At 39.7% G+C, this 15,772-nt stretch overlaps 2 protein-coding genes across 7 annotated transcripts in view; one reads left to right on the plus strand and one right to left on the minus strand.

Moving 5' to 3' along the window:
- FAM81B (family with sequence similarity 81 member B) overlaps nucleotides 1-9,162 on the plus strand; it is a 47,742-nt gene extending 38,580 nt beyond the window's left edge. Inside the window, exons 8-9 of the mRNA XM_039544789.1 lie at nucleotides 5,155-5,347; nucleotides 8,539-9,162. Coding sequence (XP_039400723.1) covers nucleotides 5,155-5,347; nucleotides 8,539-8,672 — 327 coding nt within the window. The 3' untranslated portion in view covers nucleotides 8,673-9,162. The remainder of the gene's footprint in view (nucleotides 1-5,154; nucleotides 5,348-8,538) is intronic.
- A 3,734-nt stretch (nucleotides 9,163-12,896) lies between these two features.
- TTC37 (tetratricopeptide repeat domain 37) overlaps nucleotides 12,897-15,772 on the minus strand; it is an 88,212-nt gene continuing 85,336 nt past the window's right edge. For all 6 annotated transcript variants that reach the window (XM_039543318.1, XM_039543322.1, XM_039543319.1 and 3 more), the window contains 2 exons: nucleotides 15,175-15,298; nucleotides 12,897-13,793 (listed from right to left, as the gene is read on the minus strand). In XM_039543318.1, the coding sequence (XP_039399252.1) occupies nucleotides 13,716-13,793; nucleotides 15,175-15,298 (202 nt within the window). In that variant the 3' untranslated portion in view covers nucleotides 12,897-13,715. The remainder of the gene's footprint in view (nucleotides 13,794-15,174; nucleotides 15,299-15,772) is intronic.

Consider the following 15,772-nt stretch of genomic DNA (forward strand, 5'->3'; position numbering starts at 1 on the left):
CTTAAGCCCCAGAAGCATAACTCTGTCAGTAAAATGACCGAAGAATGGAAATGGACTGGTAATGCAATATAAAATATTTTGTCTCTATGGTGTCAATTCAAATCCAGCTCACAGTGGTACCAGATGAAATTAATGGGCAGCAGTTTGAAACAAATACGGGGAAGAAGTTCTTCACACAGCGCACAGTCAACCTGTGGAACTCCTTGCCTGAGGAGGTTGTGAAGGCTAGGACTATAACAGGGTTTAAAAGAGAGCTGGATAAATTCATGGAGGTTAAGTCCATAAATGGCTATTAGCCAGGATGGGTAAGGAATGGTGTCCCTAGCCTCTGTTTGTCAGAGGGTGGAGGTGGATGGCAGGAGAGAGATACTTGATCATTACGTGTTAGGTTCACTCCCTCTGGGACACCTGCCATTGGCCGCTGTCGGTAGACAGGATACTGGGCTAGATGGACCTTTGGTCTGACCCAGTACAACTGTTCTTATGTTATGTTCTTATGTGGTACTGACCAAAAGCTACCATCTGATGACTGCTTAATAGTCTATGTGCTTGGTGGTTTAAGTCTATTTTCCACTGGACATTTGTCCACATCACAAAAACCACCACCACATTTGGCATCCTCAGACATTCTCATCAGAGAAACCAAGGACCAAATGACCAAGGGCATTCTACACAAGTGGTACCTGACAGCTAGAGCTGAGACGCATGGCTGGAGCAGAATGGAGAAGCTCATGCTGTTCCCATCCATGCTGAACCTTTGCTATGAATAAACGGAGGACTCCAGCTATCTCATACTTGCTCCTTCAATGAGCACCGTATTCAGACGAAGCATTTTAGAAAATTAAACACATTCCTTCCTCCCTATCATCTTAGAAATAGCTGAAGAACTTCGGTGTTTAAAGCTTCAAAATGGTTAGGTAAAACAAACAAATTCTTCCACCTGAAGTCTAGAAAAATATTTTTCCTGAAATCACCCTTTCAGCAGAGCCCCCGGAAGACAAGAGGCAAGGGGGAGGAAACACGGTAAATAAAACTGAAGAATGCAGGGAGGATGAAAGGAGTGAGAAACAGAAAGGGAGAGAAAGGGGTGCAGACTGAGGAGACTATGAAAGATGAGCAAAGAGATAGAACAGATGCAGAGAAGAGAAGGCTTGCATGAGTGATAGTAGAAGCCCTGGTAATGCAGTGCTCAACAAATCAATTTTTCATTTTGTGCAATATTTGGGGTCAGTACATGCAAAATTACTACCAAGATATACAATAGACAACGTCCTTCTATGAACTGGAATATTCACCTGAGAACACATGCAGTACATTTTATTTAGCTATTCCTTTAACTCTGGATTCTGTGCCCCCTCAGCAAGGACTGAGTCATAGTTCACCCAACCATACCAGCACTCTCCTGTCAATGGTAAACTGCCCACAGTTCAAAGTACCAAAATTCACATCCTGAATTTATACACTTTTACTTTGAGCTCAGGCACCAAAGGTCTAGAGCCACTTTGATTGTGTAAGGCACTGAAGCATTCTTAAGTATAAGTGCTTAGCTTCAGAAAAATCCCTGTTCTCAGGGTCAGGAAATGAAGGTTTATTTTGTTAGACTGATGAATCAAACTTCTAGCATAACATCCTTCCAGCTGCATTAAGGATTCTTTGCATCCCAAGAATAGTTCTGGAAAGAATGCAATATATTTAGCAAACTTCTTCCTTTGGTTCTTACGAACACAAGTCTCAAAGATCTCTAGTGCACATTTAAAATCACATAGATGATTTATAGGATGTACAAAATTTGTCTATACAGAATTTCATAAACATGTTTCAGTTCAGAACCTACATCTTACCAAATGTAAAATTTCATAGGAATAAGGGCTGTCAAGCAATTAAAAAAAATTAATCACGATTAATTGTGCGATTAATTGCACTGTTAAACAATAATAGAATACTATTTATATAAATATTTTGGATGTTTTCCACATTTGCAAATATATTGACTTCAATTACAACACAATACAAACTGTACAGTGCTCACTTTATATTTTTATTATAAATATTTGCACTGTAAAAATGTTTCAATTCACTTAATACAAGAACTGTAGTGCAATCTCTTTATCATGAAAGTTGAACTTACAAATGTAGAATTATGTACAAAAAATAACTGCACTCAGAAATAAAACAACGTAAAACTTTAGAGCCTACAAGTCCACTCAGACTTATTACTTGTTCAGCCAATCACTCAGACAAATAAGTTTGGTTACAATTTGCAGGAGATAATTCTGCCCACTTCTTGTTTACAATGTCACCTGAAAGCGAGAACAGGCATTCACATGGCATTGTTGTAGCCGGAGTTGCAAGATATTTATGTGCCAGATGTGCTAAAGATTCATATGTCCCTTTATGCTTTAACCATCATTCCAGAGGACATGTCCATGCTGATGACGGGTTCTGCTTGATAACGATCCAGAGCAGTGCAGAGCGATGCATGTTCATTTTCATCCTCTGAGTAGATGCTACCAGCATCTTGGTGGTTAGGGTTCTGTAGTTTCTGCATTGGAGTGTTGCTCTTTTAAAACTACTGAAAGCATGTTCCCCGTCTCGTCCCTCTCAGATTTTGGAAGGCACTTCAGATTCTTAAACCTTGGGTCAAGTGCTGCAGCTGTCTTTAGAAATCTTAGAAACCTTCTTTGTATTTTGTCAAATCTGCAGTGAAAATGTTCTTAAAATGAACAACATGCTGGGTCATCATCCGAGACTGCTATAACATGAAATAAATGGCAGAATTCACGTAAAACAGAGCAGAAGACATACAATTCTCCCTGAAGGAGTTCAGTCATAAGTTTAATGAATGCATTATATTTTTAATGAGCATCATGAGCATGGAAGCCTGTCCTCTGGAATGGTGGCCAAAATATGAAGGGGCATATGAATGTTTAGCATATCTGGCATGTAAATACCTTGCAGTGCTGGCTACAAAAGTGCCATGTGAATGTCTGTTCTCACTTTCAGGTGACATTGTAAATAAGAAAAGGGCAGCATTATCTCCCGTAAATGTAAACAAATTTGTTTGTCTTAGCAATTGGCTGAACAAGAAGTAGGACTCAATGGACTTGTAGGCTCTAACAGTTTGCATTGTTTTGAGTGCAGTTATGTAACAAAAAAATTGACATTTTGTAAGTTGTACTTTCATAATAAAGAGATTGCACTACAGTACTTGTCTGAGGTGAATTGAAAAATACTATTTCTTTTGTTTATCACTTTTACAGTGCAAATATTTGTAATAAAAATAATAAAGTGAGCACTGTACACTTGTATTCAATGTTGTAATTGAAATAAATATATTTGAAAATGTAGGAAAACATCCAAAATAGTGAATAAATTTCAATTGGTATTCTATTGTTAACAGTGCAATTAAAACTACGATTAATCATGATTATTTTTTTAATTGCAATTAATTTTTTTGAGTTAATCATGAGTTAACTGCAACTAAGCAACAGCCCTAATAGGAATAATTGGGAATTGATACTTGAGTAATACATTTTAATTAGTTCTTTTAAAGCCTGGAAAGCTTTTTTGGCCTTTTGATAAATACACTACATCCTGCTGCAGGGTTCAATATCAAATACATTATGATTCTCAGCAGCAGGTATGAGCTTGGGTGTGCAATAGAGAAGACACTGAAAATATTTCCAGCCCTATAAAACACAGCAGCTTTGAGGTATTATTTGCTGCCTCTGATACTAGGTTTTTCATGGGTGTTTTGCAGACAAGACACCTATATGCAGTGCTATTTTCTCTGTAGAGAGAGATTGTATGAAAGTTGTGCCAAAACATACAGCGTTAGCATTAGCTGAGCTCGCAGCACTATTTTTTGACTAGAAGAAATAAGGCAGAGCAGATTTACATACACACTTACTTTGGAGTAGCCAAACTGTCCACTGGTTATTACTGCTGCTTCATGAAAACACAGCTGGAAATGCAGTTGTCTGGGTGGGACTTAGAAGAATCTTCAAAGCAGAACGTCAACAGCAGTGTATATGGGAGGATGGAGCGTTCAAAGCTACTCACTAAAGTTCAGAGCGTATCTTTGTGGGGGTACTTGACACAAATCAGGATCAGGCCGTAACTGCTAAGCCAACTGTTACATCCTGTTGTCCAGGCGCCTCACATTTTAAAACAGAGAGAGGATACAATTGCTTACTCTTCACTCATGTGACATACAGAAGCTGTATGAACTTGAGCATAGATTAGGCTCAAAGTTTACATGCTATAGGATGGAGCTGTTTAATGAGTGCAGAACAGCCGTAGATTATTCTGGGAGATGACTCACTTCATCAGCCACCTGTATATAATTTCAATATTTGTACATGCAAAGAGATTGTTTAAACCAATACACTGAACTCTAGTTAGGTTTCAACAACACTGCTATGTTTGTAAACATTTTAATTTAGAGGCAAATCCTGCCACTGCCTCTTCAGCCTTGCAGGGTCCCCTGGCAGCAGAAACATGCTGTTCTGCTGGGTAAGACCAGGGGGTGCTGACTGGAGTGTGACACAGAGCTCTGAGCTACAAGGGCTCCTTGTACTGCAGAGTGCAGAGCAAGGGGGAGGTGGCGGAGGGCAGCCACAAAACCCCTCCCTTCAAAGGCTTCAAAGCCTTCAAAGGCTACTGCAGCCAGTAAGCTTGTATATGGGAAAGGATTTCTCTCCAGCCCCTAATTGTACATCTACTTCAGCTCTAGCCTGGCTATTCATGCTGGGCACTGGTCTCTGGATTTTCTAGGAAGCTTTGTGTAAGAAAAGCACATTAACAGAAAGCTGCACTGGAGTGTGAATTAGTTTCTAATAATTTATTCCAAGGTGAAACATGGACTAAATCACTGTTTTTTTAAAAATGTCCTGCACCAGCCTCCATTCCACCCTGTCTCACCCCCTGAATCTTGGGGAGGGAGGTGATGGGGAGAGTTGGAGGACATCCTGCAAGGGTATAAGGCTCCAGCAGCATTTATTTAGTTAATATAATGCCTCACAGTCTACACCGCTATTTATACTCATGTTCGGTGGGTGTGCAGTGTATGTACTCTATAGACTGCCATACGTGTAGACCTAGCCTTATTGACTTTGGTATTTATGTGATGTTCACATGATATCTATTTAAAAGGAAGCAGCAGAAAAGAAACTGGAAGAAAACGTGCACCTCTCGCTAAAGCTAGAGAGTACCAACAAACCACAGCAATATGAAATGGTGCTGAGCCAGGTGAAAAAATATGAAAATAAACTGCATGCAAGAATTACTAGATTTGAAAGACAGATCTGGAATGAGCTGGAGCAAATCCAGAATGAATATAGATCAGGTAAGAAGGGTTTATTTGTTATATTTGTACAGGATTGTAACATGCTTTCTTAGAAAGTGCTTCCTAGTCAAATGGGAACAATATCAAAACATGCCTTTCTTCCTCAGTCCCATATAACTATTTTTCAAATAGTTTTTCCTCACTGCCTGTCACTGCTGACAGACATTATATTAGCCCACCACAATCCAGTACTCCAGTTTCCTTTTCCCAGGGTGACTTTCCTTTAGTAGCTTGTATCCTGAGACCTGAACCTGGTTTCCAAACTCAGCCTTAGGGACTGCATCTAATGGTGAGAATCCTTTCTTCCATCATCAGCTAATCAGGAGGCTGCAGTCTTTCCATTTGCACAAGAACCTTGTTACTGAGATCTTTGCTTGATGATGTGTAGCTGTGTATATTTTCACCTAAGGTAGCAGAGAACAAGGTCCTTCTGAAGTTTCAACTTGCTACAAAGAGTGGCACAATACAAATCTGTACACTGATAATTAGATTAAACAGGCAGACACACACATACCCATTGATTGTGTTCTATGATGAATGCTAGTGACATCCAACAGTGTACTTGCAGACCAAATTCTAACCTAGTCGTGTTCTACCAAGACCATCACAGATTTGGACTTGGCTATCTTAAAGACCACGCTACTATCCACAACCTGGCAAGACAGGATCTAGAAGGATGACGCTATCAGAAAATTCCTGAATTTAAAAATGCAGATGCTGGAGGATGAGCATTCTTAGCAGCAAGTCCTTGGTTGCTGAACTTTGTGTCAGGGATAATCAGGCTAAGCCCAAATCCAGCCATGTTCAGATCAAAATGCCCCAACCCAGCTTTTCTGTAAACACTTCCTCAGTAACTCTTTCTTTCCTAACTATCTGGTGGGGACAACAAGAAATAAGAAGAGCAAGAAGGAGAACGGGTATGGAGAAACACAAGAAGAAAGAGCACTTTCTTTGTAATGTTTATGCTGTCCCAATAGCTGCTGTTGGTGCTTATACAGTGTATAAGCTGAGATATCTTGGAAATGTCTGAAATATGAGAGAGATCTGTTTGGATTTTTATAACTTTAAATACTCTGCAATTACTTGCTTAAATCATATCTGAAGAGTTGCATTGATCAAATGAACTCCCTATTAAACAACAGTTTCAAAACAAAAAAGAAAAAGTGACAGTCTGACATGTTGCCATGTAGACACTTTATTTTTAAGAGGCCGGTTAGCTGGAAACTATGGTTAAGATGTTAATTAGCAAGAAAATCAAACATCTGTTCTGACAACTTGGGCAAACATCAGTTAGTTTGCAATTTGAGAGATCCTGTAGTTTGCAAACAGGGATGGATAAATCTTCTAACTGTTCAAAACCTTCCAGTCTCTGGTTAGCCACATTACAATTAAACATTGTTGATTTTGAAAAAAGCTGGTATGCTTGGAAGTTTGTCTATTTCAGAAATGATGGAACCTATCAACTCTAACCTCTTTCTTTATACATTTACTTAGGGACTTATAAGGCCCTCGTAACAGTAGTATCTGAGCTCCCCCTTTTCCTGTCTCAAAAATGCATGTATGATTTCCATCAAAACTATCTATCTTTTTATTCTTAGTGATACCATACAGTGTATTATAAAGTAGTGACTACTTCCAAGACTAGCTCTCCTTCAGAATTGTTCTCAGTGTTGGATTTCTTGGCATGAACTCCACTACCTGCAGGGGACACACCAAAGCTAAAAGTTTAGCATCCAGTTGCTTAAAATGAAATAATTGTATGTATCCCAACTTGAACTATATTCACTGTCTGACATTGCCATCTATTAACAGATGAGTTGTCTGAGTCAGACACCAGCCCTACAGCAACCCTGTCTGTGATGGAGCACACCCCCATCTCAATAAGAAGAAGGCTAACAAGCTCCTCTGGGCTCAATCCTTATCAAATAGACATGGCTGCACAGCCTTCTGTGCAAGTTGAAGAAAGCAAGCTTAAAAAGGAGAGCTGGTCTAGGGTGACCAGATGTCCTGATTTTATAGGGACAGTCCCAATATTCGGGGCTTTTTCTTATATAGGCTCCTATTGCACACACACCCCCCACCTCCCATCCCCATCCGGATTTTTCACACTTGCTATCTGGTCACTCCAAGCTGGTTACAGGAAGGGGCGGCAACCAGAAGGGAAGGAGCTGAAAGGGAAACACCTGACTAACTTCTACTCCCCCAAGACTTACCACAACCCCGAAAGACTTTAGAAAGAGGGAAAGGGCTTTGAAGCTGCCTGACTGGTGAGCCCTGAGAAAGGCTATGCCTACTTTACAGTGTTGCTGGCTAAAACTATCGGATTAGGTTCTACATCTGCAATTGATAGCATGTGGGATGACTGCTGCAGAGGCACCCAGCTCCCTTGACTTCAAGGGGGGGCCCTGTGCAAGTGCAGGGATCTCTTGACATGCTGTCACTTGCAGTAGCAATGCTCCCAGGGGTATGTAAATGTGATTAGAGAATTTCATGAGTCCAGAAGTAATGATAATAGAGTTACAAATCAGTTACTGGATAAACAGTGCATTAGTCATGCTTTTAACAGTGAAACTGCACAGCTGGAGAAAGGTAACTTCAATAACAAGCAGGACTTCATTTTTGTTAAGTTTTTGGACATGATATAGAATTCAATTTTCACACCCAATAAATGTGATGCAGGTTCTGGTACTATTGCTATAATTTGGGACAGGGCCAGCTCCAGACCCCAGCGCGCCAAGCGCGTGCTTGGGGCGGCGTGCCGCGGGAGGTAGGCAGGCGGCTCCGGTGGACCTCCCACAGCCATGCCTGCGGGAGGTCCACCAGAGCCGCGGGACCAGCGGACCCTCCGCACGCACGTCTGTAGGAGGTCCACCGGAGCCGCGGTACCGGCGACCGCCAGAGCGCCCCCGGCGGCGTGCCACCCTGCTTGGGGCGGCGCAGTTCCTAGAGCTGCCCCTGATTTGGGAGCACTGCCAGTATGTTTGAGGCTGCCCAGTACACAGGAAAACATGATTCCAATAACAAGGAGGTTATCATTTAAAATGCTAAAGCATCTCCATGACATGCAATAAAACAGATTAGATAGTTAGAATGGCTTTAATGGGTTTTAGATTAAATATTAGCTAATTACTGCAGGCTTGCATAAAAGTCTTAGACCATCATTTAACTAAATATACCTATTTTTTCACCAGGATTTCAGTCCATTCATGAAGCTCTCAACTCACTCCAACAAATACAGACGACAAAACTGAAACTAGAAAAAAAGAAATTCCAGAAAGACATTAAAAAAATACGATGCAAGGTATCTGAACTTCAAGAAGATTGAAGCTTTTCCAACATTTGCAGTTGTTCTCTCAACCTAACAGTACTGTTGACTTAAAGACTGAAACAAAGAAAAATCTCATGTCTCCATAGCATGTTACTGCGATCCTTAAATCATATTTTATAGTAGAGCCTTCATAATCTAATGCAACACTAAAGAAAATCAGTTTTGGTGATTTTGTCTTGTTTTAATATGTTGAAGCAAGGTCAGTGGGGCAAGAAAATAAATATTAAGGACTGACAAATTTGAAAAGGATATTTCACAAAAAATTAGCTCTTATTTGGCGATTTTTAGGATCCACCTGTCCATTTAACTCCCTGAAATTCTTAAGCATAACAAGCCCACTTCTGGTCTGAAATATGCTGGATTTACACTGGTGCAACTAAAATCAAAATTAGGCCTAGTAAATTCTCCCAGTACTGCTCTATGCACATACATTAAGCCTATTAATATTAAATGGCAATTGAAGGAAGAATAGCAATCTTCACCTCAGTCTCTCTAGAATATAGCAGAACATTTACTGCAATGTAACTTGGGTTGGAGAAAAAAAGAAGTTGAGTCATTCTATGCAGCTAAGGAAACTGGTGCAAGTGATAGGTCAAAGGCAAGATAATGATAATTTTTGCATTAAAAGAAATATGGTATCTATTTCCAAGGTGCTTTTCTGGTTCATGGGAAAAGGTGATGGTTATACCTAGGTTCTTGATTATTAAAGTGGGTAAAATAAAATCTTAAATACATTTTTATCTGCTTCAACTTTAAAAAAAGAAACAACCCTGAAATAAGTTTCCCTTGTAATTCAGGTTCCAGGATTCTAAGGCACTAGTACACACTAAATTCCAGTCCCACTGACATCAGAGACAGTTTTGCCAGTGTTTGCGGGGGGAGGGGAGGGAGAATGACCACAATGCAGTTGTGGTAGATACTCCGCCCCACAACTAATAAATTCATTGTCTCTGAGCCTCTCTCCAGCAAATCAAATGGGACAGAACTCAGATAATCCTAGTGGCTCTGGTTTTCCATGTTTGTCTAGGACAGCACACAGGGAAAAGTTCGTCAGGCAGGGGCCCAGCATAGCCTCTTTAACAGCATGGTTGATGAAGGGGTCTCAGTACAGATAACAGGAGAATCCAATTCATTAACAAATATACTTTTCTTGCTGCAAAGAAACCTTCCTTTTCTATGGTATATGCAAAAAACTAGAATCACAACAGGAAATGGCGTAAAAACAAAAATAGTGCCCAATGTCAAATGCATTCCTTCTGTGTTTCAGTTTTGGTAAGTTTGACTCACAATGGGCCTTGCAGGTAGCACTCTTATGAGACAGGTGTCTGCACTTAACACTGTTCACTGCTCCCATCTTGGCAACCCTTTAAGATCACATCACTCTCTGTGTCACACGTTTTCAGGGAACAGCAGAAAATCTATAGTGCCACCTGGAATCCTAATATACTTCTACAGACCCTTACCCAGCTGTCTTCTGAACTCATCCTATAGGTCTTATGTTATTCCCTGCCTATGAAGGTGAACTACTAGGTGCCATAATGTTACTTGTATCAGCCATGAAGTTATGGGAAAATATAGAGCCATTGAGGAATTTATTTCAAAGTAGCACATTATGTCACAGATGTTTGGATGGATCCAGAGCATCCTACACAGAGCCTAAACCTGACACAGGGGGAAGACCACAGCTGCAGGTGTGCAGACTCGCTCCTTTGTACTCTAGCATGAAGGCAGGCGTAATCTTGTCCAAAGTATTGATTTGCATTGTTACACTGCAAGTTTGAGACATAATTTAGAATTAAAATCTCATGTGAAATTGACGTGCTATATGAGCTTCAGTATTGCTATTGTTGATTGGGCAGTCGTTGTGCAAAAAGACATGATCACAAGCTTCTAGTCACCTTTTCCTCATGATCAAATTTATACTCATCTTCGCATCCTGCCAAAGGTTCCTGGCTTTGTGGACGGCATATTAGTCTGGCCAGATGGCAAGGCAGGTAACAGAATTCAAGGCCCAATCTTGGAAGTTCATATCCAATAAAAATGTAGGACTGGGCCTTATGCTTTTAAAAAAAGAAATAGTTTGGGCTAAAATATTATTTTTACATGGCATTAAACCAAAAGATAGATTCCAGAGCTATAGTCAGCTCAGAGTATTTTGGAGTGTCAGATAAGCGTAACCCCATTTGCAGGACAAGTGGAATTATTTGTTACTATTGTTTCTTGCCAATCAAAACTGTTTTTATTGATTAAAAGGCTGTTCCTTTCCCTCACAGATGCTTTGCTTTCATTTAAACTATACAGAATACCAAAATACATTAGATCAGTGTACTGGTCATGTTTTGTGATTTAATTTTGTGTGAAACAATGTTTGAATAAGAAAATCCTATTTGGTGAAAGTATTATTGAGGGGTGGTATGCTGACCACCTCTGAAAAGGAGAGTCACAGAGATGGCATATACAGATTTAAAAAAAAAAAATTCTCAAACTGATTTTATTTTGTATGTATATGAGGGAGTTTAAGTATCATGGATGATATCCTGGCTCCATTGAAGTCAATGGGAGTTTTGTCTTTGACATCACCAGGGCCAGGATTTCACCCTATTTCTGCTTTAAAGTATGCACCACTAGATGACAAACCTGCCTAGGAATGAGTAGACCTGTTTTTTTTATTCACGCCAAGTCACTTCATCACTATGGCTGTTTCGCCATCTGTAAAATGAGGGTTCTGCTTGCCTTCATTTGTAAAAGCAGCAAAGAGTCCTGTGGCACCTTATAGACTAACAGACATATAGGAGCATGAGCTTGCGTGGGTGAATACCCACTTCATCAGATGCAGGTAGTGGAAATTTCCAGAGGCAGGTATAATTATGCAAGCGAGAATCAAGGCTAGAGATGATGAGGTTAGTTCAATCAGGGAGGATGAGGCCCTATTCTAGCAGCTAATTCATATTTTTTAAGTTAAATAAATAAGCTTTTGTGGGTGAATACCCACTTTGTCAGACGCGTGATATATGTGTCTGACGAAGTGGGTATTCACCCACAAAAGCTCATGCTCCAATACATCTATTAGTCTATAAGGTGCGACAGGACTCTGTTGCTTTTCACAGATTCAGACTAACACGGCTGGTACTAGACTGGAGACATGCATTCTCTTATCCCCCGACCCCAACATTAGAATACACATGGTCTTTAGATTTACTGGCTACGTGAAGGAAGGTCTAACATTCAACTCAGAAGCATTTCTCTGTATGTTTGCCTGTAATGTGATAAAACTGAAAGGAAGGGAAAGGTAGAGCCTCTCAGGCGTCTGGTTAGCAGAGCCAGCAGCTCCAACCACCTCTAGAATGATCTATAGATCAAAAAACCAGTTGAGGGCACCTTTAAACACATTCCTGCATAACAGTACCTCCTCCCAAAACAGTTTGAAAGTGATGATGCTGAAAGAAAGTTGGATAAAGACAAAATAAGAATGGTGTGTGGGCTGTGGGGGAAATAGGGAACACAAACACTGATGGTGAGAATGGAGGACCATGTCATGAGGGCACACAGAGACCCTGGCATAGGGGAAAGGGCAATGGCGAGAGCCCCTGAAAATAGGGGTGGCATACAGAAGGCTTGTGGGAGAGAAAAAATGGAGGAATGGAAGGAGCCCACTAGGCCACAATGCCCTAGTCAGAGTAATTGTTAAAATCTTAGATCTACTGATGTATACGGTGATGAGATCATCCTACAGGATTATTGCTAAAATGACAACTCATATGAACCATAAAGGAATGGAATTCACATTGTGGGTTTGTTTTTTAAACTTCAAATGAGTGGGCAGAAACAGGATGGTAGCTAGTGATAGTGTAACACTACTTGATGTATGCAAGCAAGTTTAAGAGTCAGATCCCTAGTCAGTCCCTGTGGAGTTTGAGCCAAGAACCAAAGACTGCAAAGGGAGAGTCGAACCCTAGAGAGAAGCAATTACTCTTCTCCCTCACCCCCTCCACAAGAGCTACAATTAGTTCACATTAACTATCTGACCAATCGCCTTAAGGAAAATGTCTTACATGGCGGAATGTGGGAGAAGGTAATAGCAGAAAACCCTTGCCATTACTCCCTTGAGTAAGTTAAGAGCAACAGGCCAGCTAACCTGTTCAAACTTGAAAATTAGTACATATTTAAATATACGTGCTGCATACAGTAAGTTCTTAATTGTTTGCAACAAAACACTCAGACTAGATTCATTGCATTTTATTTTAACTACATGGAAGTACAGGGCAGAATTGCATCATGTGTCAAGAATTGTTATCATGATTAATCCAAATAAGCAATTAACAGCAGGGTTACCAAAAATCATAATACAAATTGCCATACACATTTATAATTATAACCATGGATCGGCTCTTTGTGCAAAATCTCTGTTTTATTTATTTATATTTCCCTTGACCAGAGTATGTTGTAGAAATCTGGTTCCTCCTGTCTGCAACCTAATCAGTTGCAGTGTTAAATATTTTTTTGCTTCCCGCCACTGCATGTGGAGTTGCAAATGTATTTGAGTCACAACTGTAATATAATGAACATTATAGAAAGCTTAGATTTCTGAAAGTTACAACAGTTGGGAATAACTTAAAAAATATGAATTTGCATACTACTATGACAACTTAAGGCTTTGTTTCAAAAAGTAGAAACTTATCTTGCTTTGCACCACTGCAAGTGCAAAATGATAAGTAATGTCCATGTGAGGAGCAGGGACATCTGCTGTAAACTCCAACAGGCCAAAAAAAAAAAAAAAAAGAATTCTCCATCGCAGCAGCACAACATAAATGTATCAGTGAGGAAAAATACAAGTTAAATGAACTTGAGTTTTAAGTAAAGGAAAAACAGGTTGATGGCAGTGTCCATCGTAAAAAAATATTTATTTTAAAGCAATTTGCTTTTGTCTAACAAAAAAATGATTTTCACTTTTAAAAAAACAGATTTTCTGGCAGGTGGTGTGAATTAGGTTTCATGAATTTCCTTTTTTTCCTTCTGGTTGCCCACTGAAAGAAGTCCATGCTAGGCAGATGCTGACAATTTCTTGTCTAGTTCCAGAGATCTAGTATCTCCATTAGCTTTGGCATTCGCTACAAGCGCCTGTGGGGGAAAAAAAAAGTGATTTGTGATATCCAAATATTTGAATCTCTCCTATTCAGCTCCCCTAAAAACCCAAGTAACCCAAAAATCCAGAGATAAATGGGATATTTCAGTATTATGCAATAGTTTGCTTAATGCCTTAAAAACTAAGTTGCAACCACTGCAATGCAAGACATCATTTGTTGCTTGGGGCTGAGGTCAGTTTTCCAACTAAGTGATTCACTGACAGGAGGGAAGATACTGAAGATAGAAGAGACCAATTAGGTCATATGGCCTGTCAATGCAGGGTTGCTCCCTGCAGGACCCTTATGGGTGTTTGGTAGGTCTAACTTTTATATATGATCCATGTGATGGGGCTCTCTCCCAGCCTACTTATACAACACTGTCAGGAGGTTTTTCCTGACAGTTTAGGGTTTCCCACTCTGAATTGAATTCTATGACTCCTACTTGAGGCCTTTGTACTCCAGCTTAGTGTTCTTACAGATGTTCATAGGTTCTGCTTGGCACTTCCTCACTCCCTGTGGTCACTTAGCCAAACTCTACATTAAACTAAACTTTTCTTTAAGGAAATCCCTCCTGAGCCATACACTAGACATTTTTATAACTCTTCTTTGAGTTCTCTGTTGGTCCCTCGCTAGTAATGATTGCTCAGAATGGAGTACAACGAATCCACACCAGAATCATTTTGAGAAGAACTCTGTATTACCAATTCTTTTTTATCACGTGTCCCATAATGCATGTCTAAGCAGGGAACTCAGAAGAATTTTGCCCCAGATGTGATCTAAAATTTTAATACATTTTGGAACAGGAACTTTCAACACCATTCCTTTAAAATTCACAGTTAGCAAATATCTTGCTTCTGATGTTACAGTCAACATTTGAAGGTTTAGAGAGCAGTTCAAGTGCTATTTTGGATGTGCTGGAGGCATGCATATGTTTACACTTTGCACTTTTTTTTTTAGCAACATTCAGTAGTAGTTAAAACAAATCTCCCCCTCCCTCCATTCTGTCTTGACCTATGTCTGCATCTGTGTTGGGGCTGACAGTCTAAAAAGTATTTAAATAAATTATCAGATTAAAAAAAACCTCAATTTTTTTACTGTAAGAGCTCAGTCTTAAACAAGATGGAAGTGCACAAATGGCCAGCATCCAGTCTCAGTCACAATTAGTTATGCTGACTGCCTGACAGTCATGGTGCAGCTTTGATTTGAAGCACTGACTCCACACAAAGCTGGAATTATATTATGCTTTTGCTTCCCAAATCCTGGAAGGATTCCATAACACAGCCCATAAATATTTCTATAAATGGGGACTAGCATAGAAAGCTAGTCAACACGATTGGTATTTGCATACATCTGTATAGATATAGACTGACTCTTACATCTATTAATTCATAATCATCTTTGGCATATAAATGTCTTAGGAGGTACCAGCGTGCAACTGATACTATGGTTTCTGGATATCCAGGCTGATACACCACTCTTTCCAACATTCGACGAGTCTCCCTAGGAACAAAAATAAAATTTAATACCAAGTAATCTCTAGAAATTTGTTACAAAACAAGAAAATTGTTAAATACATAACTAGTGCTACCTGGCAAGAGTCAGAATTATTTTAAACCAAACTGTCCTCTTCGCTAAAATCGTATGAGCAATCACATGTCTTGCAGACAATGACAACAGTTGATAGCAATTTTCTTACGTCTACTTCCCTTCTCCCAATTTTGGGTTCAGCACTGCCTCTCAATGTCCAGAATGTACATAATGATTCATATTTATGTTTACTTCCACTTAGGATAATAACTACCCTGAAAACAATCCTCTATAAGTACACCTGGAAATGTAAACTCTTCTGCTACAAGTAGTAACCAAAACAATTATTTCAACACTAGTGGAATTTTCATGTTTGCTATACTAGCATGTTGTGCATCATGCTGCCCATAAACTCAATAATTTGGGCAGCACTACCCTGCTGAAATC

The sequence above is a fragment of the Mauremys reevesii genome, linkage group 6 (genome assembly GCF_016161935.1).
Source record: "Mauremys reevesii isolate NIE-2019 linkage group 6, ASM1616193v1, whole genome shotgun sequence".
Classification (NCBI taxonomy): Eukaryota; Metazoa; Chordata; order Testudines; family Geoemydidae; genus Mauremys; species Mauremys reevesii.